This window comes from Arthrobotrys flagrans (assembly GCF_004000055.1).
Source record: "Arthrobotrys flagrans strain CBS H-5679 chromosome Unknown unitig_1, whole genome shotgun sequence".
Classification (NCBI taxonomy): Eukaryota; Fungi; Ascomycota; class Orbiliomycetes; order Orbiliales; family Orbiliaceae; genus Arthrobotrys; species Arthrobotrys flagrans.
In genome coordinates, this window is record NW_027137556.1 from 3,631,497 (window position 1) to 3,658,126 (window position 26,630).

Here is a 26,630-nt window from a genome sequence, read left to right on the forward strand (position 1 = left end):
TGATAGGATTCTTGTTTCCGATGAGACGAATGAAGAAGAATTCAGATGAAAATGATGATTCAAGATGATTGAAGGTTGAAGTGTCGGAACAATTATCGGGACGTCGTTGTTTTTTTCCAATTTCAATTTCAATTTTAATTTCAATTTCAATTTCAAACGCGTGTCCAAGGAAGAAGAAGAAGGTGAGGCGGAAGTAAGGAAGCTGAAACCAGAAAGAAATGTTCTTTCGGAAGAAGTTTATTGATCGTGAAACGTGAGGCCGAGACAGGTGCAGGCCAGGCCAGGTTGAGCAGGGTAACTCCAGCCCATAATAACAAACAGAGTTCCCGATTAGGATGCCCATTTCTGTCCCTTTCCGGCAGGCACAACACATGTGTGGTAATTTGACACTAACAACACAAAATCACTATCACCATACCATCATCATCGTCACCCTCAACAACACGCTGGTGTATACAGTGTCTCCTCCGACTTCTACATATCTCGGGGGTGCCATGGTTTCGGAGGGGTAAGGGTTTAAATTCCATTCTGAAACCCAAAATGGTCACATGATACTATTCGCACAACCGCCACACAACGCGACGACGGAGTCGACTAGCACGGCCATTTATGACGGACGCCCTGCTGTCACTAGCCACTCTTCTAGACTACACAAGCATGTATGAGAGTATACATACTACTCCAGACTAAGCCTATTTGCTATTGCACTCCCCTTATTCGATACCCTCTTACCTCACCAGCTTACAAACTAATAGACTGTGCGTCTCTGACTATGATGGTAAAAACAAAAAATCTCAGAAGGATATCGTATATCATGGAGGTAGCCTGGTAATGCATATGGCATATGCAGCTTCCTTACATCTACCTACCCAAAAATTGAGAGAACCGACGTATCGAAATCACGAGTGTCTATATCAATCGGACACACAAGCCTCTGTTGGAAGGTCATTCTCGAAGCGTAAAACGTCCTTGATCGTTTTATACCGGCGGCGCCGAAAAGACGAAAGGAAAAAAAAACCGCCTTACCTATGTTTCCACGTGTACCTGCACACGTTTCTACGTTCCATCGAACAAGGTAGTATCGATGCTACGATCATCTTCCTTCTTTAAGCATGTAGATTCTCGTAAAATCACATGCACCAGGCCTCCGTCGTAACCATTTCATCAGAAATACCTCTTATGAATCACGAAGGATTCATCGAAGAAAAAAAAGATATTTGACTAGTGCCATTCGGCAGGACCAGTACACCCGTGAGCCTAATTTATCAAACCCTAGATAAGCGCGCCACCACGCGCAAGGGTCCTGATTTCTCTCGTCGTCACGATCCCCTACTCCGGACTAGCTAAGCAGTAATAGTTATTCGAATTTCGGCCTGTCCGTGCCTTGTCTTCTTCCCCGCCGAGAGAAAGGAAGGGGTCCTGGGCTAGCTCCGGACGACTAACGACTCCTGAGGAGGTAAATGCGGATACTAAAAAAATCCGTAAAAAAATATCACGGAGCATGAGGCCACATGGGGGATGTGGGATTTTCAATGCAGAATTCAACGGTATGTTGTGGTATTTTGTTTCGTCCGCGCAACGATATACTTTCTCTTCTCTTTTCCGCCATCCAATCGAAACCATCGATAGCCAATCAAGCACTGCGCTAATCAAAAAAAAAGAAAAAAAAAGATCCGCATGAATCCATCCGGGTTCAATTCTATTCCATGCCTACAAAAAAAAAAGACACGAACCATGTTTATCTAGCGCATAAAACCCCACACCCCCCTCACCAGTTTTACATTTTGCCCATTGTGGCAAAAAGTCCAGTCTCGGTGCCCTAGGAGGGCCTAGAAAAAAAAAAAAAAAAAAAAAAAAATCAATGACAGGAGAAAAAACAGAATGACCCCTGGTCTCGTGTATCAATCCCGAAGGTCCCGTGTTGATACCCAAAAAACAAAAGGAATAAAAGGGACCGAAACGTTAACTACAACCAAAGCCAAAAAAGGTTCCGCCCCGCGACGGACCACACCTCTGTCCAAAAAATAGAATGTTCCTTCGGAACAAGCTTCGGAATTTAGCATCTAGCTTTGTTTCGAAAGACTTTGAACGGAAATTGACAGCTGCAATCATTAATACCGTCTTTTCTTTTCCTTTTTTTTCTTGGATCTTCTCAATTATCTCCTACGCTGGACGGAATCGTGTCGTGTGTAACAGTGCGAGCTTGGTCGAGCACAAAAGATATTCCCAACTGTAATCATGTAATCCGTTTCGAAAACCCCCATTTTAAACTATTAAGATATAGAAGTGGGACCCTCGGCAGTTGGCCAATTGACCAGGTAGACTTTGTTGACCAATTGATACCAATTAATTAAGGGGAGGCGAAGTATTTAAACAATGGCGAGCCTCTTACCCTACAGCCCTTCTTTATATCGGATTATATATTCTATAGGTCTCGGTCTAGCTTCAAGCCAAGAGATATTTGGTTGCACACATATTTCCTTGCTTTGCTACATCGAGTTATATCCGGCGTCTATAGTCATTCGTCTATAGTCATTCGTCTACAGTTAGATCCACTATATAACCTATCTATCTATTCGAAATCTACGACGACCTCAAATGACCATGTCCCACCCACCCCAGTTTCTCCCAGAACTCCCTCTCGGAGTCCAATACCTAATCCTCGAATCCTCAGACTGGCTACAGCAATCCATCCTCCGCCAAGTCTGCAAAACCTGGCAACATTATATCGATACATCCGACACCCTCCTAGACGACTGCTACAAAGCCTCCGTACCCTCCTCTTCCTCGCCATCTTCACCGTCATCATCAGAAAATGGCAACATCTTCGACCCCGCACCACAATTTCACAACGTCGTAAAGTACCGTACTGGATTCGTTAGGACAACTACGGGGTTTGCACCCTGCATTTTTCACAGGAATGATGATGGTGAAGTGGTAGATTGGTCACCTGAAGCGGATTTGACAATATATCTATCTGATCCTTTGTTAAAACCTGGAACGGAGTTGTATATCGACGGGATGGACGTCTATGCCGAAAATGCAGCTGCAAATGGGAATTCTAGCGGCAAAACACGATTTTACGAAACATTGAGCACATGTGACCACGGATCCGTCGCTTCATACCTTCGAGATACATGCGAAGGCATGGAAACCGTTGGTCATACGCTTAAGGAAGGGAAATACTTCAAAGTATCATTATCTTTAGGAAAAACGAAGGGCGGTGATATCAGACTCAAGTTGTTAGTTGAATCCGAACGTGAGGCGGGTGCACATGAACAAGCTTTGATCAATCAATTATCTATTTCGCAATCATAGGTTTTTTCTGAAATTTTGTCTATACCCGAGTTTGGAGTTTGGAGTTTGGAGTTTTTTTTTGGTTCAGCTACAGTTGGTTCTGGGACGGAGTCTTCTGCATGTATATATCCACAGTTGGTAGTTAATATCTGGACAGCGGATTGGGCGCATTACCTTATTCGTATCTCTCGATCCGCAACACGGGCTTATCCCAGTAAACCTCGCATAACCGGCACCACACCTACCCACACTTTCAACATCATCCCTCCTACCCTCCTCTCGCCCGCGGAACATCCATCATAATGGCAAACCGCTACTCAACCCACTTCCGCCAATCCTCCGTCGGTCCAGGCTTTCAACTCGCCTTCGGAGGAACAGGAGTAGGAGGAGGAACCGGTGCCCAACAACCTCAACTGATAAGCCGCATCAATGAAAAGAAAATCGAGTTGGAAAATTTAAAGCAGTTACGCGATTTATCCGCAAACCTTGCGAAACAGCTTGGAGAGCTTGAAGCGAAGCTTGGAACTTTGTCGGATGGGACTGAAGGTATTTTATCCAAGTCTACTAGGTTTTTTTTAAATAAAAAAATAGCTGTAGAGGGAAGGTGCTAATTGTTACAGTGGTGGCGACGGTCCTCGCGAACTGGCATAATGTGCTGAGGGCGATAAGTTTAGCTTCAGCCCATCTGCAGCAACCTCCCAAGCTCCCCGAAGAAACCAGTACAAACGAAGATAAAATGGAGGAGGACGATCAAGAAACCCAAGAGAAGCAAATCTACCCCGAAATGCTCGTCAGAATACCTACACAGCTACACGACGACCAGCAGGCCGCTGAAGCAGAACCGGAGTTTCGATAACAGAAAAAATGGCAAATTACTTTGGATAAGAAGCGGAAAGCTGGCTGGCTCTATATCGGCTCGTGCTTGGATAGCTATCGAAACCAGGACATTTTGGGGGGTTGAGAGCAGGTCTTCTCAAAACGCTATGGAAATGATAACGACATGTGCATATTTATACTTCCTTTTGTTTACAAGTTTGCGATTTCGTTGATTTTTACAAAGATACCCGTCGTATGATACTCTCACAACAGCAGCATAACTTATGATATCAAATATAAAGACTGACGAGAGAGGTGGTCATTTCTCGTCTTTTGGTATTAGACAAACCATGGCTAATTTACAGAAACCGCCTCTAGATATCTTGCTTTGGACCCCAGACACCTGATATATAAATCCCAGATGACTACTTGTTTGCAATATCTAGCATTATGACGGGGAAAGTCCCTTTGAACGAAAGAAATATCTTCAGCAAGACGTTTGAAAAGGACCCGGGATCACGGGATAACAAAAGTAGAAAAAATGGATAGATAGATATTCGAGATCCCAGTTAACTTCGATCCCGCCCAAGAGAACGCCACCATGCATCCATCCATGATACAAATAGCCCAAAGGTATGATGTCGGTTCCGTTATCCACGTAATGCCCCCTGGGGATGCCTGCACTTCTCAAACAAAAATCATAAACGAGCTTTTTAGAGGAAAAGCAAAAAAAAAAGAAAAGAAAGATAATATTGAAAAAGAAAATATAGAATGTTAAATTGGTATCTTTACAAAGAGATCGAATCGAAGGGCGCAGATACGCCCCACATACACACACACAATAATGTATACGCCGTTCACGCCATCAATGCAAGTCATCATGCTTTTGTCGGTCCGCGCTAGCTGTGCAGTCGTCACATTCGTAGAATCGTACCATCGTAGAATTAAGACCCGAAAAGGTATGGAAATATGCCTAGGAATGCAAGTCTGTCGACTTATTTCGACTCTTCGGTATTCTCGTGAGGGATATTAGATGGTCCGGATGGGTGGCTAGGTAAGCTATTGTGGTGCGAGTAACCGCCTCCACCTCGCCCACCTGGATGTTGTCCGTACTGATTCTGTAGATGATGTTGGCCTCCTGGATGTTGGTTGAAAGGAGGAGGGCCATGGAACGGTCGCATCACTAATCCATCGAGTTAGCAAATGATTTCAATTTAAGGTATATCGCAAGCTGGTATTCTTACTGTTGTGTTGGGGCGGATGACCTGCCGGTCCGCCCGACATGCTAAGCATCATCGGAGCCGGAACCGGTGTTTGGTGTCCTTGCTGTGAGCTTTGGTGCATCATCATCGGTGCACCTCTTCCAGGACTGGGGTATCCACCGGAGGGTGGGGGTGGTGGACCCGCAGGCTGCCCGGGATAGGCATGTATCTGGTGGGGAGAATACATGCCTTGTGGTTGTATGAACGGCCCTCCTATCCCTGGCATCATGAACGGGATGGGTGTTTGTGCTTGGGCACCCATCACCATTGGTGATGCACCGCCGGCAGCGCCAGGCGGTTGCATAAATTGTGGCCCGGCGGCGTATCCTCCTCGATACCCTCCGAACTGCCCGTTCTGCCCCAAGACCCCGTAATGTGGCGGTACCTGGCCGTGATTCGGGTAGACGATGGCGTGGTGGGCCCCGGGTGAGCCAAACTGTGTAGGGATGCTTGCGTTTTGCATCGAAGGGGAGGGGAGAACATTAGGCGGGGAGCTGACATGTCGGCCATGCGGCTCCTCTCCAAAATGCGGGGTCGGACCGGAGAATGTTGGGATGTGAGGGCCAGGGTGTCTCTCATGGGGCATGTGCGGATTTTGGGTGATATGGGTTGGGATGGGATGCCCCGCCGGGTGAGGTGGGTGGTGTGGTGGATGGCTGTTGTTCTGGTGGGTTTGGTTCTGCGGAGTCGCAGCAGCTGTCGATGGCTCACTCTTTTCGAACACCTCCGCATATTTCTTTTCTACATTTTCCGGCTTCACCGACCACGTTGGCTGGGTAGACCATGGCTTGACGATAAAACCTTGGATCAAATGGTGTTTGTCCCCGCCGGTGGGCGCCTTTTCTTTGTTCTGTTCGGCTTCCTGCTTCATTCTCTTGAACGGGTCAAAAGTGCCACTAACGGATATCCTCTCTTCAATCGACTTGGGCTTCTTTGAGCCGAAAAACACCGAAGGACTGGTGGCGCGCGAGGAAGTCGAGGGGGCCGGAGAAGCGGTCGCTGGGGCGGCGGGAGCGGCAGGTCCGTTCGTACCAGGAGTGAAAACCGGGGCGAAGGGGCTCGGACGGAATTCCATGGCCCGGGGGTTCGGTTTCGGACCTGTTGGTGAAAAGACCTTCGGTTGCATGGCAGCGGGCCCGGTGGGCGGTGGGGTAGAATGGTCGACGACGGGGATCGGGGCCGGCATGTTTCCGTATTGACCGGTTTGCTTCATCTGCTGGTTGTGTCTGATCTTATCGCTTAGGAGGCGGGAACCTGGAGCAGGAGGTAAGTTCATGTTAGCTGGAAGAGGTTGCGGTCTATCAGAGCGATATCCGGAAGGGTGTCGTGGGGGGATTGCTGGGATTGGAGCCTTGCTGAGCCCGTTTTTATCGGGTAGCGGAATATTCTGACCTGACAGTGTGCTGGTGTTTGCCGCTTGGCTAGGCGGGGCTGGAATTGGTGTTCGGAGACTCGATTGAGTACCAGCAGTGGTTGTGCCGGCGGTGGTTTGCGATGTGGGAGGTTGCTTCTTAACTTGAGCGTGAGCGGCGGCATTTGCTTTTGACTTCTCGATGATTTCATCCTGCTTGGCCTTGTCCTTAGCAAGGATGGGGACGAGATCTTGAGGCACAGGAGTGTTCAGTTTAAAGCTCTGTGCGAACTTCTTAAGATCTTGGAGCTTAACATCTTTATCCTTTTTAACCATTTGCTGCCGTTTCCTCTCCACGCGTTCGCGTTCCGTAGCTCCAAACTGTCGGAAAGCATCTTTTACCCTTACCAATGTATCCGAAGCTCCGGCGGCAGTAGTGGGGATTTGCACGGAGCCTTCGGAGCCCTTGTGGATAGGGATAACCGGGACGGCAACCGGGATGGACGCCTTCTTGACAGATTCTGGAAGCAGGGTCTTGTCCTTGGGCTTAGGCTCTTCGGGTTTGAATGAAGAGATAGATGGAGGTTGGGGCGAAGGAGCTTGTTCTGTGATCGTTGGGATTGGAGCGGTGACAGCTGGAGTTGTGGTAGCAGGGGGGGCGGTGCTGGTAGCGGCAGCAGCGGTAGTCGCCGGTTTCTTCGTCACTTCGGGTTTCCCAGACGCGTCCGAAGCATGTTGAGCGGTGGCGGGTTCGCCGGTGACGGCATCTTTTGGCGCCTCCTTCGGCGCTTCTTTGGCCACGGGAGCCGCTGATGGTGCTGCCGGCGGTGCGGAGGCTTGAGCTCGCAGAGCAGGTGGCATGTACTTCTGCGTGCCCGGAGCAGCCGTCGCCGTAGGGGGTGGAGCACGCTGGACACCGCTATACTTGTCTTCCTCGTCAAACCCACTATCGTCAACCTTCAACCCACGTTCCTCCGCCTGGTGAGCACTGATCGCGCCGCCGTTGCCGCTAGTTTCGATTTCTCGGGCAAGCTGGGCAGCCAAAGCCTCCCGTTGTTGGTATGAGGGGTGGCTCTTATCTATCGATGTTGTGTAGAGGTTCTCGTCGAAATCGCTCTTGACGCCGAACAGCCGCTCATTGGTTTCGAACTGATCCCATTTCTTCTCCGGGCCTCGTGCGTCGTTGGTCTCTTCCAATCCGAGGCCGGCGGAGCCATCATCGGCCTGCCATCGCTGAAGTTCACGTTCCCTGATCGGCTGATTGCCAGAGATCTCGACATCCGTCTTGAATTGTCCAGTACCTGAGTGACGAGACAGCAGTTAGTTATTTTGGCGATAGCCGAGAGGTATGGTTATCATGTTTACCATTCTGGTTGGGGAAAACTTCACCCGACTCCAGGGGAACGTCAGCAACTTCAAGGTCCATCAAATCCTTCGGTTCGATGATGAGGGTTTTCTCGTATCCACCACCGATATAGCCGGTGACAAAGTTGTCTTCCTCTCCTTGTGGTCCCCCAATTTGCTTGGCAAACTTCAAGACGCAGCCGAAGTCGCCAGTCATGGAAGAGCCCGAGTATATACCTTGGAATCGGGCCCCGCTTTTAATAGTTGCGACGGCCTTTCTGCCCTATATCGGAGAACAGATGGTGTTAGTGGATATTCCCTCATGCCGACGATCTAACAAAGATTTATGATCGATGATATACATACCACACAATTTCCCAGCAGGTAAACGGTTCGGTCGTTCATGTGTTTGTCCGATGTATCGGTCTCCGCCAGCTTTTTTTGATTGTTAATGGCGTTCGGTGGTTGGTACTTTGCTTGTCCGCCAGCGTGGCTTTGCTGGCCCCAAGGCTTGTGGGTGGTATTTCTTTTACTGCGCAGATCAAAGACGGTAAGCCGCGCGTGTCATGCATATATAGAGGAGAAGGTGGTGCTCCTTTCGAGCTCCTTACTTTTGCCCGCCATCAACAGGGCTCTGCACGTTCCGCCTGTTCATGTTTTGGTTCGATCCAACTTTAATTTGAGACCGACCTCCAGGTCCAGCTGGTTGGCCGGAAGTGGATGGTGCTGGCGCAGCTGTTGTCGCCATTCTGTATGAATGAATAGCTATCTAGCGATTACGATCAAGCTATGTTTACGGGGAGCTGGAGCTTTCCGACGAGAGGCGATATTATGCGGGGAAGGGTCAGGGTCAAGGGTTCGGTGGTTTCTGGTTCGCGGTGAACTATAAATGAAATTGGCGATGTTAGCAGGGGTGGGGTGGGGGGAAATAAGCTATAAGTGGCGAGAGTGATCCATCACAGATGTAGATGGTCAATTGGTAGTCTAGAAGTTCGAGGTTCTAGAAGGGAGGGAGAAGGAGGGGAGGGAAGGGAAGGAAAAGAAAGGGAGTCTCACATGGCGGAAGGATGTTGGCGAAAATGGATGGGGATATCTTACAGAACACGGAGAAGAGAAACCACACCAGTCACCCAACAAATAATCCTGGTATCCCGAAGAAGGAAGAATTCAGCTTCCAGACGATGGTATCAATCGGGAAAGGCGAGATCTGAGAGATCTAGACGGGCGACAAAGAGAGATTGTCGGGAGTCGTTTGGTCGACGAGTGCACCGTGTGTGTGTGAGTGTCTTGTGTGGGCGGGATTTGGGGCGGGATAAGGATGAACAAACGCCCGCAATGCCTAATAAAAGCTACAAGCTTTTTTTTAAAAAAAAAAGGAAGCAGGGAGGAGGAGGAGACCAGCTTCCGTATCGATAGAATGTAGGAAAGAAGAAGAAGACGACGAAGCAGAGGGATTGAACGGCCGTGAAATGCAAGATGGGAGAGAGATTAAAAGGTTGAAGCCTGAATATAATAGAACCCGAAGTTTAAAAAAAAGGGAGAGCAGAGCCCGATAAAAAGGATCAAGCAAGAAGCAAAAGAAGGCTCTTTCAAAAGTGTGGAGAAAGAACGCGAGAGAAGAGTCGGTACCGTCGGCTTGAGTAGTGTGCACCTGTTGGTTTTCCAAAAGAAGATACAATTGCTGCTTGGAAACACGACCAAGGGGTGGTGTGAGGCTTTGATGCGTGCCTGATGATAACGAGCTCGAGGCTGAATTGAAGGAGGGGTCGGATGAGGGATAGTGGGATATGATAGGAGAAGAGGTGGTATTGGTGGTGGTCTTGTGGAGCTTCCTGAGTCGTTCTTTCTGACTTGCAGAGACGGACAGACAAAAGGGAAGGTACCGTATGTCTGTACCTGATAGAAGACCGGTGAGGACGACGACAACGACAAGCCTAGGATGCTAGGGAGCAGATGGGTAGGGAATTGGTATGATCGGGAGGAAAGGAACGATGAAGCCGAAGAAGATGATGGCGATGATAGGATGGAGATGTTGGAGATGTTGGTTTGCGGTGGTTTATTAGAATTACTATTACTAGCTGTCGGTCTGTTTGGAGAGAGAGAAAGAGGGAGGGAAAGATCTTGAGTTGATGATCACACGGACAGCTAGAACGACAACCAACGACCGCAACTGCAACCACAACAATCCTCTCTCTCTCTCCTCTACCTATATCATTTATCATTGCAACCTTCTAGACCATTGCCGGTATGCTACTATTCAGTGGCGGATATACATGTAGATATACATGTGGATATACGGTATGTCTGCGGGGATGGACATAACTGCAGGTCATGTCAACTGACAATATGCAATGCAGCAGCTAGCTAACTCCGGATAACCGCAAGCAGATATCACATGAGCCTCATTGTCTCTTTTCGTTCGAAGAAGTATTACCGTCAGTCAAGGTTACGTACTATTTACATGTATAACGTACCGTACATACCTTGGGAGCTGCGATATGGAAGGATATAATATGAGATAATAAATGTTCCGTATTCAGGAACCCGAGCTCTCTTTTCCCGGTACGATATAAGGACACCTCTTTCGAGAATGGAATAGAATGAGAACATTCATTTCATGAATGGGATGTAATGGACTGGAACAATCCAACCGGCCAGACCAACGGTAACCAACAGAGCTAACATATCTCACCCCTTTCGAATCCCACTAAGGATATTCTAGAATTAAGTGGTACGTAACTTACCAGATATAATATCCTGGCAAGTATAAAAACCGGGGTTGTAGAAAGCCATCTACTGTTTATAATCAAGACTGTCCTTCTGCCTAACCGGCACCCATATATCCACCCATACCGACATATTCGGTTGTAGTTTGACATATATTGATAATGAAATGAACGTGAATAAAATCATCTTACGTCTACCAGCCGGTATTTCACAGGGTGGAGCTAGGATATCCCGTGGACCGGGCTAGTCGTCGTGGAGTATTTCGAAAGTGGCCGTTTGAGTAACTGGAACCGTGAGAACTGCACCAGACCGGACCTTACCTCTTACTAGCTGGCTAGCTTGCCTTACCACCGTATATTATATCAGCCCGACATCACCATCACTATTTTCTCTCCTCTTCCTCTTCCTCTTCTTTCCCTCCTCGTCTCCCATATTGTTCGTATCCGGGGGGGTTGGTTTTATAAAAAAAAACGGGACGAAGACGAAACAGGTGCTGTGGCAGGCAGGACAAGGCAGGGCAGCTCTGGCTGGCTCGGTTATTTTCCCGTGGAACATTTGGTAGGTGCTCTCCGTCGCACACCAAGAAAACCCCACAAACCTGTCAACCATCCTCATCGTTATCACTAACCATCAACCACCACCCCCATCTTACCAACCTATACCCATCGCAGCAACCGTACTACCTCTATATCATCTGCTGATACCCCCAGATATCAGTATCGTCGAGTTTCTCCTCCGAAAAAACTTCCTATACCGACCCGAGTACGTCATCATATTCATTATCAAGCACGGGAAACGACATAACGGACCCCCACACATACTCTCACCACGAACACTCTCGAGACCTCCATCTCCCTCCCTTCCGACCATATTTCAACGTATACCTACCGAATAGATGCAAGCAGGTCCGTACTCTCGGTCATCACAAAGGAGAAACCTAGGGAGCCAAGGGAGCCCACCGCACCAGGGCAACGGCCTGGGCTCAACCATGTCTACTTCCTCGGTATCAGGGAGGCCTCCGCGGCCGGAGAGTAACGTAAGAACTTCCAAGGGAGAGCAAATCGCCGCATAGCACGGCGATTTTCTCCAAAAACCATCGTCTATAAATAAATTTCAACTAATTCATTTCGTTGCTACCAGCTCGGTAAAATCGAGGAAAGCGTTACCAACCTTCTCCGTGCCACCAAGGAACTCCTGGAAACCCTCACTAGATGGTCAAGAGGGCAGGCCAGCGAACAAGACGTCTCGGATGTCTACGTAAAACTTGGTTCTCATTTCAACATAGCATGTCGGGCTTTCACCGCTATTGGCGTCGAGACCGCCGATTTGGGCAATGTCCCGGAAATCTTGAGAACCGTGCTCGAGAGTACCCTCAGTCAGCCGGAGGCCTCCCCTCAAAGCCTGGAAATATATCTCCCGAGAATTAGAGAAATAATAATAGATCTACTCCAAGGGCTCAAACGGAAGCAAAAGAAGCTGGCGTCGAGGCCGCCGAGGGATGTCCCCTCGGCGCCTCCGCAGGCTCGCGCCCCAGATATACCGGTTGCGGGAGAATACATGCCACCGCAGGGTAACAATCGAGATTCGTCCATGAGACGGAGCAATCGGATCGAAGAGCAACCCTACAGCGAGGTAGAACGGACGGCTCCTCCGCGGACGTCCTCTCTCCCACAGGGTCCCATGCCCGCCGCAATCTCATATCAAATGCCGTCAGAGCACGATTTCATCCATCCAAATGCCCCACCAAACGGTGCCGAACCACAAAAACACCCACCTCGACCGGAAGAATGGCCCCAGCCACCCCCACCTCCGAAACAAGATGCACTGGCAGCTCTGCAAAGAGGAGATGCTCTCGAGCGAAGAGCATCGAGGAGATATTCGGCCTACCACATTTCAAAGATGACGGGGACTCCCCCGGGTATGGTACCGATGCTCCCCGGCACCCCGTCCGCAGTACCACGTGCGCGAGAATCGAGAGAATCGCTGAATGCGATGAGGACAGGGATGCAAAAGGCCAGGGAGTCCGTTCAAAAAACGTCTCGGCCGCAGTCTAGAGCACCGACACCCCAGCCGGCGATACCAGAAAATGCTCCAGACGAGCCAACCCAACCTGTTGAGAAGCCTGCCGAACCCGTAGCACCTATCCCGCCGCCGCCTGCAGTGGTCGTAGAACCCGAGACACCCACATCGACGGCACCGGTGCTGGAACCTCCCAAGCAAGAACCGGCACCACCGGCAGAACCACCCGAAGCTCCGCCTGTTCAGCACCAACCGACACAAGAGTCCACCCTCACCGCCCATCCCCACGATGACTCCAAGGAGGCAGTTTCCCTACGACCCGATTCTTCGGGAACGACCGCTAGCAGCAAGGAGCTAACGCTCTTCTTACAGCTTGGCCGGTCCGTCAAGAAGGTCGTAATTCACGAGGGTGTGGACGACTTGTCAATAAACAGCTTGAGGTTACTCTTCATCTCCAAGTTCAGCTACAATCCACCATCCGGGGACGACTTTCCCGAAATCTATGTCCATGATCCCCACTCCGGTATCAGATACGAATTGGAGGATATGCACGACATCAAAGACCGCTCGGTTTTATGTCTCAACATCGAAGTTCTGGACGAAGTCAAACGCCATATCGATGACGGTTTGGTAGGACTCAAGGGCGTCATCGAAGGTCTACACAAAACGATCGAATCGCAGGGCAAATCCATCCAACAGATCGTTGAAACGCAAGACGAAAACACAAGATCGATAGCAGAACTCTCCAAGCGCTCGTCCATTCCGCTCCCGATGACACCGACAACACCCACGCCCGCTCAAACCGTCAAAGCCAAAGTCCCCAGCGTCAGCGTGCAAAGCAAACTGAAGAAGGGCGATCACAGCGATATGCTCAAGAGCGTCAAATCCGCCCAAAAGAACATTGCAGTCCTACGCCAAACCTACGACGGCCTAAACAGCGATCTAAAATCCGAACTCCACAGCCTGCGCCAAAAAGTCGAAGTTCTCAAGAAAATCCAAGTCGAACCGGTCACCAAAGGTTCCGTGAGCGCCGACGGCATCTCAGCACAGCGCATGAAGATAGCTACAGGGAAAGACGCATTTACAATAGACTCCGACAACTTGGTCGCCAAAGTCGACGACCTCCAAGACGCAATCGAAGAACTCCGCAAAGACGTCGTCAGCCGCGGCGTCAGACCTTTACCCCGACAGATCGAACAAGTCTCCCGCGACATGGTTACCGCGCGGGTGGAGTTACGCAAGATGGGCGATTACCTTAAGCGTGAAAAGCCGCTGTGGAAAAAACTTTGGGAACGCGAACTGGAATTGGTCTGCGAGGAGCAACAGTTTTTCAATTTACAAGATGAATTGTATGCGGACTTGCAGGATGATCTCGATAAGGCGAGTCAAACATTCCAGTTGGTGGAAGAGTGTACGCAGCAGCAGCTCAAGGTGCCCGGTGGCCAGTTGAGATCAGCCAGCCGAGGGTACGTACCACCGGCCGATGAGTTGGTGGATCCGAATCAGGCGAAAGACGGGGTTTTGGGAGAAATCCGGGCCTTAAGGCCGAATCATTCGGACAGACTCGAAGCTATCGAGCGAGCGGAGAAGATGAGGCAGCAGGATTTGGAGGGGAGGAAAACGCCATTTACGCAAGAACTCGGGAAATTCGTGGAGGAGAATAAGCTAAAGAAGTCGGGTGGGGTTATGGAAATCGAAAGACAGCGGTTGCAACGAGATGAAGCGCATCGAAAGAATTACTTTAAGAAGTTAGAGAGTCAGGGTGATACACGAAGCAATGCGAGCGATGAAACGATAACGACGGATAAGTTGTTGAATTCGATATCGGCGGATCAGGAGGCGTCGGCTGCGTCGGCGGCAGAGGCGAACGGTGAAGCGCAGCAGCCCGGTGAGGGCGAGCAGGTTCCGGCGTAGAGATTACAAGTGTAATAAGTTTTTTTCTTTCTCATTCTCGTTCCTTTTAGGAGCGAAGGAGCGGTGGTATTCCCCTAGAGGATCTATCCGAGTAGGAAGTATACACCGAAGCATCGGGTCATACTCTTTTTTCTTTCCGTTTCCGTTTCTATTTTCGTTCATATTTAGCCGTTCTCTACATTCCCCCTTCATGGCCCATCTTCAAGCCCGACCCCCTCCCTGCCTTCTCCTTTGGTTGCGAGTTTCCAAACAGCTATCCTGTGCCATTTTATGTTTCTTATTTTGTTTTTCCCCAACGAAAGTCGATGATACCAAATGAGTTTCCTCCTTTTTCTTATAAATATCCTTCGTCTTTGCGCAGAAATTTAAACCCATCCGTCCAATTCATATTGTGCATACCCTCTTCAAAGCTTTGTGTTATTTTCCTCTACAGTCCTTTGTAACTACGACTTCCGTGAGCCCGAGTAACCTTCAAAATCGACAACCTAAGAACCTTTACTTGTAAACCACCAAACCTCTCTATTTCCAAAATCCATGAAATTTAAAAAGGAATTCTTCTCTAAAAGCAACAAACGCATGCTGACTCCTGCTAGAAACAAAAAAAAAATCCCAGGCATAACAAAATACCACAATACCAAACGACCCCGAGTCGTGGCCAATAACGTATATACACACCCGTAGCTCCAGCATACCCAACCCCTCGAACAATGCAAGCTCTACTTCCAATCGACATCCCAATTGTCATTCCCCCACGCGTCCCCCTCATCCTCTACCTTCTTCACCGGCACGACCTTCTTAGCGGCCGGCTTAGCAGCCCTACTGACAACAGGCCTACTTTTCACCGCTCCACCAACCCCCGTCACCGTAGCGGTATTCGTAGTAGCTTTCTTCCCCAGTCCTTTAGGCAATCTGCCCTTCCCCTTGCTCGCCACGAAACTACTAATAACATCATCCTCCGTCGCTGCCGCCGCCGCCGCAGTCCTTCCGAACCCGCTTGTGGATTTCTTCTCCTCTACTTTCGGTGTATCATCCATATCCCCCCAAGCATCCAAATCATCATCTCCGTCGTCGTCAACCATCAAACCTCCCCTGCTCGTATTGACCGAACCCGTCCCCCCGAACGTCTGACGTTGTAGGGAACTACTTCCGGGTCTACTACCACCGGTAGACTGCGCCGGCACTTCAAGCGTCCCGCTTTCCTCGGCCGCGGGTGTGGAAACTCCGGAAGCAGAAGTACCACCCTGCGCCTGAATCTCACCGGTTACCGATCCTAACTTCTTCGTGAATGAAGAAATTGCCCATCCGGCCCATGATGCGTCGTTCTGAGGCGTTCCCATCCGGGGGGCACCGCCTGCAGCTGCACCTGCAGCTGATGTGGAATTGGGAACTCCGTTGGCGTCGACGGAGGGCAATGCGGAATCTGGCATGTTGGCCGTAAGGGTCTTGACCCTGGCTAAGAAGACGTCCATTGTCTTCTGCGCTTGGACTCGGATAATCCTGTCCCCCGGAACGTTATATTAGCCACCCACTTGAATTCTAGGAACGTATATATATATATAGAGAGAGAGAGAGAGAAAGTCATACTTCTCCTTATCGATCAGCGCCGCACAAATCGCCGGCAAACACTTCGTAGCACAATCCGTCTCATCGAAACAATCCGCCGTGGCAGCCAGCGCCATCAACGCCGCATTCCGAGCATGAACGAACGGATCCCTCAGACTTCTCGTGAACGCTGCTGCCAAAACTTTAGCCCGCGTATGTTGTCCCAAATTCTTTGCTATCTTTCCCAAACAGATCGTGGTATTCGTTCTTATGCCGGGTTGTTCGTCGTTTTGCGTCTTCGCTAGGTATTTCAGCAGATCGCCGTTTATCTGTCGGTCCGAGAGTTTGTCGATTATTATCAGGATCGATTTGACGGTTTGTTCGCGGACGATGGGGGCGACGTCGGAGAAGCCGGTTACCAGTTGGGGGAAGATGCTGTCGCTGACGACTTTTTTGGGGAGATATTCGATCATCCTCGGGAGGTTGTCGAGTAGGAAGACCCGGATGGCTCTATCGGGGCTGGAGAACAACCGTACCACGCATGGGGTGATGGTACTTTCCCATTCGTCTTCGTTCAATCTCTCGGCGATCATGAGTACCACCGAGAATACCTTGGGTCCGCCACCGCCGTACTCCACCGACTTCAAAAGTTCCGGTAAAACCTTCGCTTTGAAAAACTCCTCGGGGAACTGATCTTTCGTATCCTCCAAATTCTGCAAAAACTCTTCCCGTTCGCGGTCATCCTTGACCCCCATGTTTTCGATAAATTCGCAACATCGTATGAGCGGCGTATCGAAGAACCCATTCGCGCGTTTGCCTTGTTCGAGGAAATGGGAAATAGGAAGTCGCATTTTGGGATTCGTCTGGGTTAGACGTTTGTAGGGTGTGCCCATCGGCGGTGGGATGGATTTTATTTGGGAAAGTTGGTCGGTGGTGGAGAAGTAGCCGTTGAAGATTTCGTAGATCAGGGTGCCCATGTTCCAGGAGTCGGTGACGTGGATTGCCTGGCTGTTGTATTGTATCGTCAGTTCAGCCTCCGAATCTCTTTATAACGTCAAGGTTGCGAAAGAGGGATTATACTTCTTCAACCCATCCCACCCACCCCTTCCGATCTCCGGCGCAGCATATCGTGTAGAATCCGGTAACAACCCTCCGTAAGTCTAACCCACGTCAGAACCCCCCTCTGCGATCATATAGAAGAAAAAGGCGGTCAACCCACGTAGATGGCCGGATCCTCCTCCTTCAAAGAACTGAGCACCTCGAACCCCGCCAACTTCCACTCCCCGCTTTCGGTTGTACATATCGACGAAACCCTCAGATTGCCATGTATCGAACTCGCATCTTCGTTGATAAACCTCATCGTTGTCTAAGACGCAAAACCCCCATTAAAAATATGCATAACGAAGAAGGAGAAGACGAGGAGTATGGAACGTACGGAAATAGTATACAACCCCCACTTGATCGTCTCCGTATTCAGCGCATTCCTTTTAACATGCCATCCAAGCGGTACAACCCTTTCCGTGGCAATGTAAATGTTTGTATCTGTCTGGCATCCATCTCCGGCATTAGCCCTCCCCTACCACTCCGAATCCCCTTTCCCTCCCGTGGGCAGAGCGATATACCTCAAGGGTATCCAAAACCCTAACCACACCCGGATGCCGTAGTGTCCTCCACTTCCTCAGCGCGTTCTTAGCAAGCGGTAGTCTCGATTTATTGGCGTTAATATCGAATGCGAAGATGGAGCATTTGCTCCCGTCGTCCTATATATTTCCCTACTGATTAACCACTTTTATTCCCTTCCATCTTTTGAAAAAAAAAACATTATGATGGGTTGTGGATACCTTCTTTGTCCCATTATGTAACGCCCATATCGAATCCTCAACGTCAACCCGGTCGCCGAACGAGTATCCGAACGCGGGACCACGGGAGACCGCCGATGCGGCGGCGGATTTTAGCCATTCCATTGCTTGTTGCTTCTTCCCGTTCGTGAGTTTATCGGCGACGATATCGATGCGACGGTTCGTGGGAAAGGACAGCTAAGTCAAGTTCGGAACGAGCTCGAGCTAAGGATGAGTGTTAATTATAACCCTGCCGGCCGCTGCGTCAGGGATATACGCACTCGCCTTGCTTCCCGGTGGTGCGTAGCTCCCCGGTATATCTCGGGGAAGGTCAACCGAAGCGGGGTCAAAATACAACAAGACGTCACCGCGCAACCACAAATCCATCCACGGTAATGGCATCATAAGTGAAAAATGGCAGAACGATCAGAACCCCCCGTCCGCGCGTTCGAGGGTATCAAGTCCATAGAAGATCGGAATACCTTCGTAGGTCTGACGTACGACAAACTCGACATTACGGCGTCGATAGACCGCGTCAGGAGCCCCAAGGCCGGTGCGGTCGTTGCGTTCGTAGGTTCGTAGATATATATATCCCTTCAACTGTAAAAAAAAGACGTGTTCTGATGAATTCGATAGGAATGACAAGGGATAACTTTGAAGGTGATACTCCCCCTCTCCTATTAAAATACACGGCCGCGTTAAACCCCATAAAATCCAAAACAGGAAAACCCGTCTCGACCCTCGAATACACAACCTACACCCCCCTGGCCCTCCGCACCCTCTCAACGATAGTCACATCCCTGAAATCCACCAACTCCGGTTCCCTCCACTCGATCTCCGTAACCCACCGTCTGGGAATAGTCCCCATAGGCGAGGACTCGATAGTAATAACCCTAAGCACGAGCCATCGCGCCGAAGGTTGGAGGATAGCGGAAGAATGCCTCGAGCTCGTGAAAGATAAAGTGGAGGTTTGGAAAAGAGAGTGGTTTGTTGACGGCGGGGTTTGGAGGGCTAACAGGGATGGGGGGAAGGGGGTGCCGGTTGAGGAGGCTGAAGATTTTAAGGAGGCGGGAGGGGTGCCGGTTGAGTACTTGGAGCAGGAGGATAGATGAGGTACCAAGTATTCGGAATTTTTATATTGTATATTATCAAGTACTTGGGCATTTTTGATCCGTATACATTTCAAAGCCATCATCATGTTTATAATATAATGACACATCACCGACCAGGCTCCTACCATATCCAATCTACCTCCCCAAATGAAAATGAAAAAAAAGCTATATGCATCGTCCTTTGCACTCGAGTGCAATGCAAGAAAAAAACCGTGTATATAATAATAGCAGCCATACAGGCCGCAAAACCCCCTCTTCTATCCATATATTATGTAGGAGAGAGAGTTCCCCGAGTAATATAAATACAAAGAAAGGAAGGAAGTGAGTAAGGAAGAAACGAAAAGGAATGGGAAGGAAAGTACAAAGTCGCTAGGTCATGGTTGGAAAAGAAAAGACAAAAAAAGAGTGCGTATAAAATGCTGATAAACCGTTAAAAGTTCGGTCTGTTGCCTCCCGTCCTCCGTCATATAGTCAACTTTTCACGCATAAGGTAAGTAATTTTTGGTACAGTTGGAGAATGAAAAGGGAACAAAAGCGAAAAGAGATGGGAGCCACACGTAGTGAGAAAGGAATCTGCACAGCATAGGTCTCCTCAGGAACGACATTAAAAACAAAACCAATCGAGGAAACGGGTATATAAAGCAAAATTAAAATTAAAATGAAAAACACACCGTATAACGCCGTAAAAAGCACCCGTGGGTCCGGGAAAAAAAAAAAAAAAAAAAAAAACCGATTTGTGCAAAGGAGAAAACCAGGGACATTGAAACCATTCGTAATGTATAATGTTGCAATTTTCATTCCTCATCGTTATTGTATCCTATCTCACCACTATCTTGTCTGTCGTTTGTTAAAAGAATCAAAAGTCAAAAAGAGGTCAGCCAATCTACCCAGCCTTGGGACCAGGACTCGCCTTGCCGGCCTCGGCAAGTCGAGTACTATAACGGGTAGCGTTCGAACTCTCATTCTCGGGCGAAGGATGAGCCCTCGTCCCCATACGAGTAGGAAGAGCGGGCCCGACCGGAGTACGCGGGGATTGACGAGACGACCCAGTGTTAGATCGACGAGAAACAGGGCGTGATTGCTCCCCTTCCTCGCCTTTGGCGGGGATAACGACTCGGATCGATGGTTCCGCAAGGTCAACAATAGCCTCGCTCCCTTCGTAAGCAGAGTCGACAGCACCGCCAACCGGTGTCGTTTGATCGTTGGCAGAGATGACGGTTCCCGTATTTCCAACACTGGTATCGATCGTAAGATCCATCATGACGACGTCGGCGGGAGCAGGTTGACGAACAGCGGCTGGGGGTCCAGCCTGAGGGATTCCGGCCGCTGGGGTAAGCTGAACCTCCGGCTGGGGTGCGACCTGCGGCTCAGCAACTCCGGTAGCAGCAGCGGCAGCCTTCGGGGTAGCCTTGGGAGTGGCCTTGGGGGTAGCTTTCTGCTTCTTCTGTTTGGTCGGAAGAGCAACAACAGGAGCATCTTCATCGGCTTCATCATCGGCCTCGCTCTCTTCTTCGACAATTCCAACCCTGTTGACGGCCTCTTCGACCATCGTATCCAAATTATCGACATCGATCCTTTTCTTCCCCAAGTACTCTTTGAGGTGAGAAGTTTGAATAGTCTTTCGAAGGGCGATATCTTCCGCTTGGAGCGGTGGTGTAAGTGGGCCTGTCGACATCAAGGAACTCTCGTCGGCGACGACAGCGGTGCTGGTCTTCTTCTTGGTGGTAGCCTTGGCTGAGTTTTTCGTGGCGGAATTTTTGGTAGCAGAGTTTTTCGCAGTCGATCCGGATTTGGTAGTTCTTTGGCCAGCAGGAGCGGAAGCGCTGACGTGCTTGGAAGCCTTGTTGCTGCGAGGGGGGGGAAGCGTACCGGTGAATCCGGTAACGTCGAACGGGGCGCCGCAAACCGCAGCTGCGTGATCATGCGTCTGGAAGTCACGTTGATGGGCAAGTCGGCAATGGTTGATGAACCCTTGCATGGACCCGAACTGGTCACGTTTGCAATCGATACAGGTCAAGCTACAAAAAAGCAACGTTAGCAGCTTGTCAAAATAGAAACCAGAAGTGCCGGGGGGGACAAAACATACCGGACAACGGTCCCATCGGGCTGGCGATGAAGACAAATTGTAGATCGCTTCTGACCCTGCGCGGCGGCCGCAGCAGCGGCAACCTCCCTTTGCGGTCTCCCAGCTTGAGGGAGGAGCGGTTGTGGTGGTTCGCCTCGTCGTTGAATGGTAAAGTTGCGACTCTGGTCCTTCGCGAGAACGTCATGGTACCTGGACCTGACGGTAGGAACCCTCTCCTCCATCAACCAGTCCCTGTAATCCCGAGAGTAAGGTCCGTTCATAACTTCCGGAGCCGGCGCATAACCCAACGTGATACCGGATGGGTCATCGAAGCGTCCGTCCTTCTCCATAGCCTCTTCGATAGAGCATCGTCGAATTTGTTCGAGGCAAGCTTCGGCTCTTCCCAGCTCGGCTTCGATATCCTGCAACTCTCTGTGCTTTAGCAAAATCTCCAAGCCGAATTGCTCGTTGACGATGTCTCGGATCTTTTGAGTCCGGGCGGCTCGTTCCGCGGCCGTCATGTCATCCTGAGGGTCCAAGACCTGGCGCATGCTGGGACGTTTTCCGGCGGTGGTCCTGGCGGTCTGCCGGGTAAATTGGGCGCCTTGCTGCGGTGGAAGTTGTTGTTGAGGAGGCGGCACGGAGTGGCCCACGAGTTTTGAGATTTGCGAACCCATGTTGACTTGTTGCTGTGCGGAAGCGGTCGGCTCGGCATGATATGAGGTCGAAGGGATTGGTCTCCCGGTAAGGACGGGAGAAAAGGTCGTAGAAAGTTTCAAGTGAGGATGAGAAGGAGGCAATGGCTGTTGGGTCTGAAGGAAAGGTGATGTCGGTTGAGCAGAAGCAGATCGCGGTTGTTCCAATGCGGAAGCAGCAATACCCTTCAACATTGTCGGAGAGAAAGCATTTTGAGAAGCACCATCTTGCATAATAGTATCAGGCTGCCCCGGAGCAGCACCGGTCACAGGGGTAGGCGGAGATCCAGCGGGCAGGGGAGCGGACAGCGCCTGAAGCTGCTGCTGCTGCTGAGATGGCAGCAGCAACCCAGCCTGCTCCACTCCCGTCGGCGGTTGCTGTGTCATATTGTCGTCCCTGTTCACCTATCTCAGCGCTGCAGCCCGAGTCTCGATGTTGTTGGAGAGAGAAGGTACGGAGTATCGACGTTCATTCGGTCATCCGGTCCGAGAGCAGTGTCGAAGCAATCCACAGTCCTTGAGCTCACGAAGGCAAAGAACGATCGAGCGACAGCGCGCAGATCCAGCGACGGGGAGGAAATCGGTGGCGATGAGGGTGTTAAGAAAATACAGTTCGGGATTTGTTTGGTTCCGGTCGAGATGACTAATACGGGGAAGGAAGGAAGGGGTGTCTCGGATTCGAACGGCCGAGCAAGACGGAAGGAGAGCCGAAGGGGAGAAGAGGGCAGGGTGTATACAGCGGAGGGGACGATGGTGGTTGACGATGAAGCAGATGCGATGGGCGTTGATGAGGTCGAGGGGATGGAGATAGATATCGTTAGCTGTCGGCTTTGAGACGTTTGTTGTTGTTGCAGCCGAGAACAGCAGAGTCTCGAAAGGATTCAACAATTTTTCAAATCCAACCTCCTCCGCAACACAAAACCTTACAAATATCAGGATCAAACGCTTTCGATGCCGTGTCGGAATTAACCAATTCAGTACTATACAGCACAGCATGCAATGTTTCCGATGTACAGGGTGGGTCTTCCGGGAGATGCTCCTATTAGACTGTTCTTCGATGCACGGTACGAGGCTAGTGGGGCCCGCATCGTACATATGTCACTAGTCTACGACAATCATCGTTGAAAACAGGCCATTCGATTCGACATCCGAGCACCACCCGATATATCATGGGAAACCAAGTATCTTCTATCGTCACGGTATACCATCTAAAAAATCATATAAAAAAAGAACGTTGAACTATTTATATATATATACGAAAATTATTACACTATACAAAACTCACAAAGTAGTTGGGAGATTACACTTGGTTTAGTAAGGAAAATACAAGCAGAGCAAAAAGTAAAAAGTAAAGAAAAATAACCCCGCATCTATCTATAATTTGTGCATGTGATGCTGCAAAAATGGAGAAACTACACATGCAGACTCAAGGGGAAGGGGGAGGGTCGCACAAGTACTAGGTATATATATAATGATGATGACAAGACGCCGGAAGCGGTTTCTGCCTTTTCTGCCGTTTCGATGGGATGGAATGAATAGGGAATATCGAATGCTGGCCACTTACGATTACCGCTTCGTAGCAGCAGTCCATGCCTTTCTCTTCGCTGCTATCTATAATAGCCAGAGAGCTCTCTTGGAAACGAGACAAAAAAAAACAGGGAAAACCAAAGAGTTACACAGAAAGGATGTGTGAAAGAAAAAAAAAAGATAAAAAGTAATATTTTAAAACGACAATACACACGACGGAGAGATATAGAACAAAAAAAGAGTATGGTTAAAAAGGAAAAAGAGAGAGGAAAAAACGACGTTCGTGTCATCATGATACAGATCTGTTTATTTGGGTTTGTGAGGGACAGCTAGGAATGCTGCAGTGGGGTTTATCGAATCGAATATCCAATCGCTGAAAGAGAAGGGGATCGAGGAGGGGTGGGAAGCCAATTCGCAGCTGTGAGGGGGAGGTCGTTAAAACGTATCAAGCCAAGTAGACCGTTAGAGACAACTTTTTTGATGGTTCAACAGAGTCGAGGACATTTGCCATCCCTTCCAACTTTCCTCTTCGCATTCAAATTCTTTTGAGTGCAGAAGAGAGATAAAGTCGGAAGGTAGGGGCGCCAGTAGGATAAGAAAAAAGCGAAAGGAAAAAAAGACGGCAAAACCTCGACGGAAGGACAGTTGCGGCAAAGGGAATAAAAACGAATAGGAATTGGAAAAGAAAAAAAAGTTGTCGATTATTAAAATGCTATACGCTGAGATTAATGCTCATTGAACACCGCCTGAAAGTTAAAAATGATCACGAACACGGGAAAGGAAAGCGAAAGGGAAACGAGGCATCAATCTACACGGAAAATTACAGACGACCGCTTATGCAGACCCGACGGAGGAATTAGAAACGCACAAACGCAAAACACGTAAAACGCCTCGGAGAAAAAGGATTTTAACCGCAGCAAGACATCACCTTTGACCAGAATCCCTTCTTGGGCTCCGGTTGTCTGGGCGGTTGGGAAGTGTGCTGGGCAGGCGTCATCGTAGGCGGCGCCTGGGTCCTCGGCTGCTGGGTCAGGTTTGTCTGAGAAGGAGCGTGGTACTGCGCCTGGGTGCTCGGGTTCGGTGTGACAGCGCCCGGGGACTGCAAACCGGCCATCCCCCCGCTGGGTCTCTTCAACGGTACTGCGTTCTGCGGCGGAGCTCGTTCCCGTTCCCGCTCTCGTTTCTTGTTGTTCATTTGCATGGCCGGCGACGGAGGCGGTGGAAGAGCGGCGTTCACCCGAGCAGCGAGCTGGTTGCTGTTCGCGGCCGGCCGAGGGTTGGGGTTGACGTGCCGGAGCTCTCCCTGCGTTGCAGAATTATGTTGGTTTGCGGTCTGATGGTGGTGGTACCCATGCGACGAAGGATGCTTCTGAATGGCTTCCCACCCTTTACCATTGTTCAACTTCATCCAATCATACTCTCCATCCTCGACTTCACCGGTGTTCTTCAGCGCCTTGGTGAACAAATCTCGAAGGTAGTCGTAGTCGGGGGTGTCTTCGAATCCGAGATTTCGGACGTAGGTCAGGTATTGATTGACCTCATCTACCCAACGGGTTAGCAAACCGCATTACCTTCAAAACGGTAACCAAAATGATGGATATTCCGATCAATCCTTTCCCCGAAACGTATTTTCTTCGTTTCAAAAACATACCTGGAAATCCGTCGCAAAGATCCTTGATGGCGGTGGTCTGCTTCTTCTCACCGATCTTCTCGTACTTTTGCTTGTTAGTAGCAGCCTTCAACCCTTGCCAGGGAAGGCCACCACGGAGGAAGTACATGAAAACGTGGCCGAGAGCCTCCAAATCGTCCCGTCGGGACTGCTCGCGACCCAAATGGGTGTTGATGGACATGTAACGAGCGGTACCGGACAAGCTCTTTCGCTCCCTGTAAGGGATGTGTTGCTTGGTCTTCGGGTCGCGGTATTGCTTCGCCATACCGAAATCGACGACGTGGATGACATTGGCGGCCTTGGTTCCCGGTCGGCCGATCAGGAAATTGTCGGGTTTGATGTCACGGTAGATGAGATTCTTCTCGTGGATGGTCTGGACCCTGGAGAGCATCTGCTTGGCGACCATGACGACGGTCTTGATGGAGAACCTCCGGTTGCAGTGATCGAACAGGTCTTCCAAACTAGGTCCCAGCAGATCAATGACAAGGATGTTGTGCAGACCTTCCTGGCCGAAGTAATAGACATTGGGAATGCCGGCTAAAACAAAAAAAAATGTTAGGAGTCACTCGAAATTCCGTACGATCACCAAAAAATCAACTTACGGCATCCGGCGAGTATCTTGTAGGTACGGTATTCATCCCGTAGCTGCGGTGCATCGCTCTTTCGTGGTTCCTAAAAATCGTACGTGTTAGAAAAACCAGACAAAAAGAAGGATATCGGAAGAAGGTAGGGAAACAATCCCGTCGAACAGCCTTGCGAAACCCCCGGAGGAATAAAGTCTCACAAAACCGTCGAACAAAAACAAGAATGCCGGAAACATCCACCGAAACAGGGGAAATTGTCATCGATAGGAGGATCGAGAAGGGCACGGCAAGGGAAGGAGGAAGAGGATACGAACAAATTTGATGGCGACCTGCTGGTTGTTCAGCAGGTTGGTACCTTCGAATATAACACCGAAGGAACCCTCCCCGATCTTCTTCCCGACGCGGTAGTGGACTCCGACGACGTTTGACGAAGTCGTCGACATGTTGACAGGTTTATAAGCGGTAAGGGGAAGAGACTAGGCGGTGTCGGAAGACGTATCGAGTCGCCTATTCCGGGTACCAGACAAACTAGTAGTTATCGACGAATAGTAATAGCAGATGGAAAAAAATAATAATATAATAATAATTTCGGCGACCAAAGAAAAAAAAAAAAAAAAAAAAAAAAAGAACGCTAGCCTGGCTGATTATATCGAGAGTCGAGAGATTTGGAGGATGGTGATGGACCGGAAGGAAGGGAGAGAGAAGGCGCGTTTTGGTGGTGATGGTGGACGGATTAAAAGGTGAAGCGATGATGGAGAAGAGGAGGAAGAAGAATGGGAGTTGAGCGGGTTGGATATAAGACAGACAACACGGCGAACAACACCCCTTTAAACAACAATCTTGTTCAACATGCAAATGTCGACAACCG

The 26,630-nt window shown here is 49.7% G+C and overlaps 8 protein-coding genes across 8 annotated transcripts; 4 read left to right on the plus strand and 4 right to left on the minus strand.

Annotated features, from left to right (window-relative positions):
* Positions 1 to 2,604: 2,604 nt before the first annotated feature.
* On the plus strand, positions 2,605 to 3,318 carry DFL_009096 (uncharacterized protein; the record flags this gene model as incomplete). The annotated part of the gene is made up of 1 exon (XM_067638926.1): positions 2,605 to 3,318. One exon carries the CDS (start codon positions 2,605 to 2,607, stop codon positions 3,316 to 3,318), a length of 714 nt encoding a protein of 237 aa, XP_067486766.1.
* A 281-nt stretch (positions 3,319 to 3,599) lies between these two features.
* DFL_009097 (uncharacterized protein) lies at positions 3,600 to 4,153 on the plus strand (the record flags this gene model as incomplete). The annotated part of the gene is made up of 2 exons (XM_067638927.1): positions 3,600 to 3,843; positions 3,918 to 4,153. 2 exons carry the CDS (start codon positions 3,600 to 3,602, stop codon positions 4,151 to 4,153), a joined length of 480 nt encoding a protein of 159 aa, XP_067486767.1.
* Positions 4,154 to 5,108: 955 nt separating this feature from the next.
* DFL_009098 (uncharacterized protein) lies at positions 5,109 to 8,818 on the minus strand (the record flags this gene model as incomplete). Its single annotated transcript, XM_067638928.1, has 6 exons — positions 5,109 to 5,296; positions 5,358 to 6,629; positions 6,768 to 8,027; positions 8,092 to 8,353; positions 8,437 to 8,602; positions 8,682 to 8,818. 6 exons carry the CDS (start codon positions 8,816 to 8,818, stop codon positions 5,109 to 5,111), a joined length of 3,285 nt encoding a protein of 1,094 aa, XP_067486768.1.
* A 2,967-nt stretch (positions 8,819 to 11,785) lies between these two features.
* On the plus strand, positions 11,786 to 14,730 carry DFL_009099 (uncharacterized protein; the record flags this gene model as incomplete). The annotated part of the gene is made up of 2 exons (XM_067638929.1): positions 11,786 to 11,833; positions 11,938 to 14,730. 2 exons carry the CDS (start codon positions 11,786 to 11,788, stop codon positions 14,728 to 14,730), a joined length of 2,841 nt encoding a protein of 946 aa, XP_067486769.1.
* Positions 14,731 to 15,446: 716 nt separating this feature from the next.
* On the minus strand, positions 15,447 to 18,236 carry DFL_009100 (uncharacterized protein; the record flags this gene model as incomplete). Its single annotated transcript, XM_067638932.1, has 7 exons — positions 15,447 to 16,227; positions 16,315 to 17,280; positions 17,353 to 17,432; positions 17,492 to 17,638; positions 17,708 to 17,818; positions 17,895 to 18,032; positions 18,114 to 18,236. 7 exons carry the CDS (start codon positions 18,234 to 18,236, stop codon positions 15,447 to 15,449), a joined length of 2,346 nt encoding a protein of 781 aa, XP_067486770.1.
* A 288-nt stretch (positions 18,237 to 18,524) lies between these two features.
* DFL_009101 (uncharacterized protein) lies at positions 18,525 to 19,222 on the plus strand (the record flags this gene model as incomplete). The annotated part of the gene is made up of 3 exons (XM_067638933.1): positions 18,525 to 18,684; positions 18,747 to 18,770; positions 18,834 to 19,222. 3 exons carry the CDS (start codon positions 18,525 to 18,527, stop codon positions 19,220 to 19,222), a joined length of 573 nt encoding a protein of 190 aa, XP_067486771.1.
* Positions 19,223 to 20,105: 883 nt separating this feature from the next.
* DFL_009102 (uncharacterized protein) lies at positions 20,106 to 22,369 on the minus strand (the record flags this gene model as incomplete). Its single annotated transcript, XM_067638934.1, has 2 exons — positions 20,106 to 21,240; positions 21,309 to 22,369. 2 exons carry the CDS (start codon positions 22,367 to 22,369, stop codon positions 20,106 to 20,108), a joined length of 2,196 nt encoding a protein of 731 aa, XP_067486772.1.
* A 2,047-nt stretch (positions 22,370 to 24,416) lies between these two features.
* Positions 24,417 to 26,205, minus strand: DFL_009103 (uncharacterized protein; the record flags this gene model as incomplete). Its single annotated transcript, XM_067638935.1, has 4 exons — positions 24,417 to 25,051; positions 25,161 to 25,715; positions 25,781 to 25,850; positions 26,077 to 26,205. The coding sequence occupies 4 exons, from the start codon at positions 26,203 to 26,205 to the stop codon at positions 24,417 to 24,419; spliced, it is 1,389 nt and encodes a 462-aa protein (XP_067486773.1).
* Between the last annotated feature and the right edge of the window lie 425 nt (positions 26,206 to 26,630).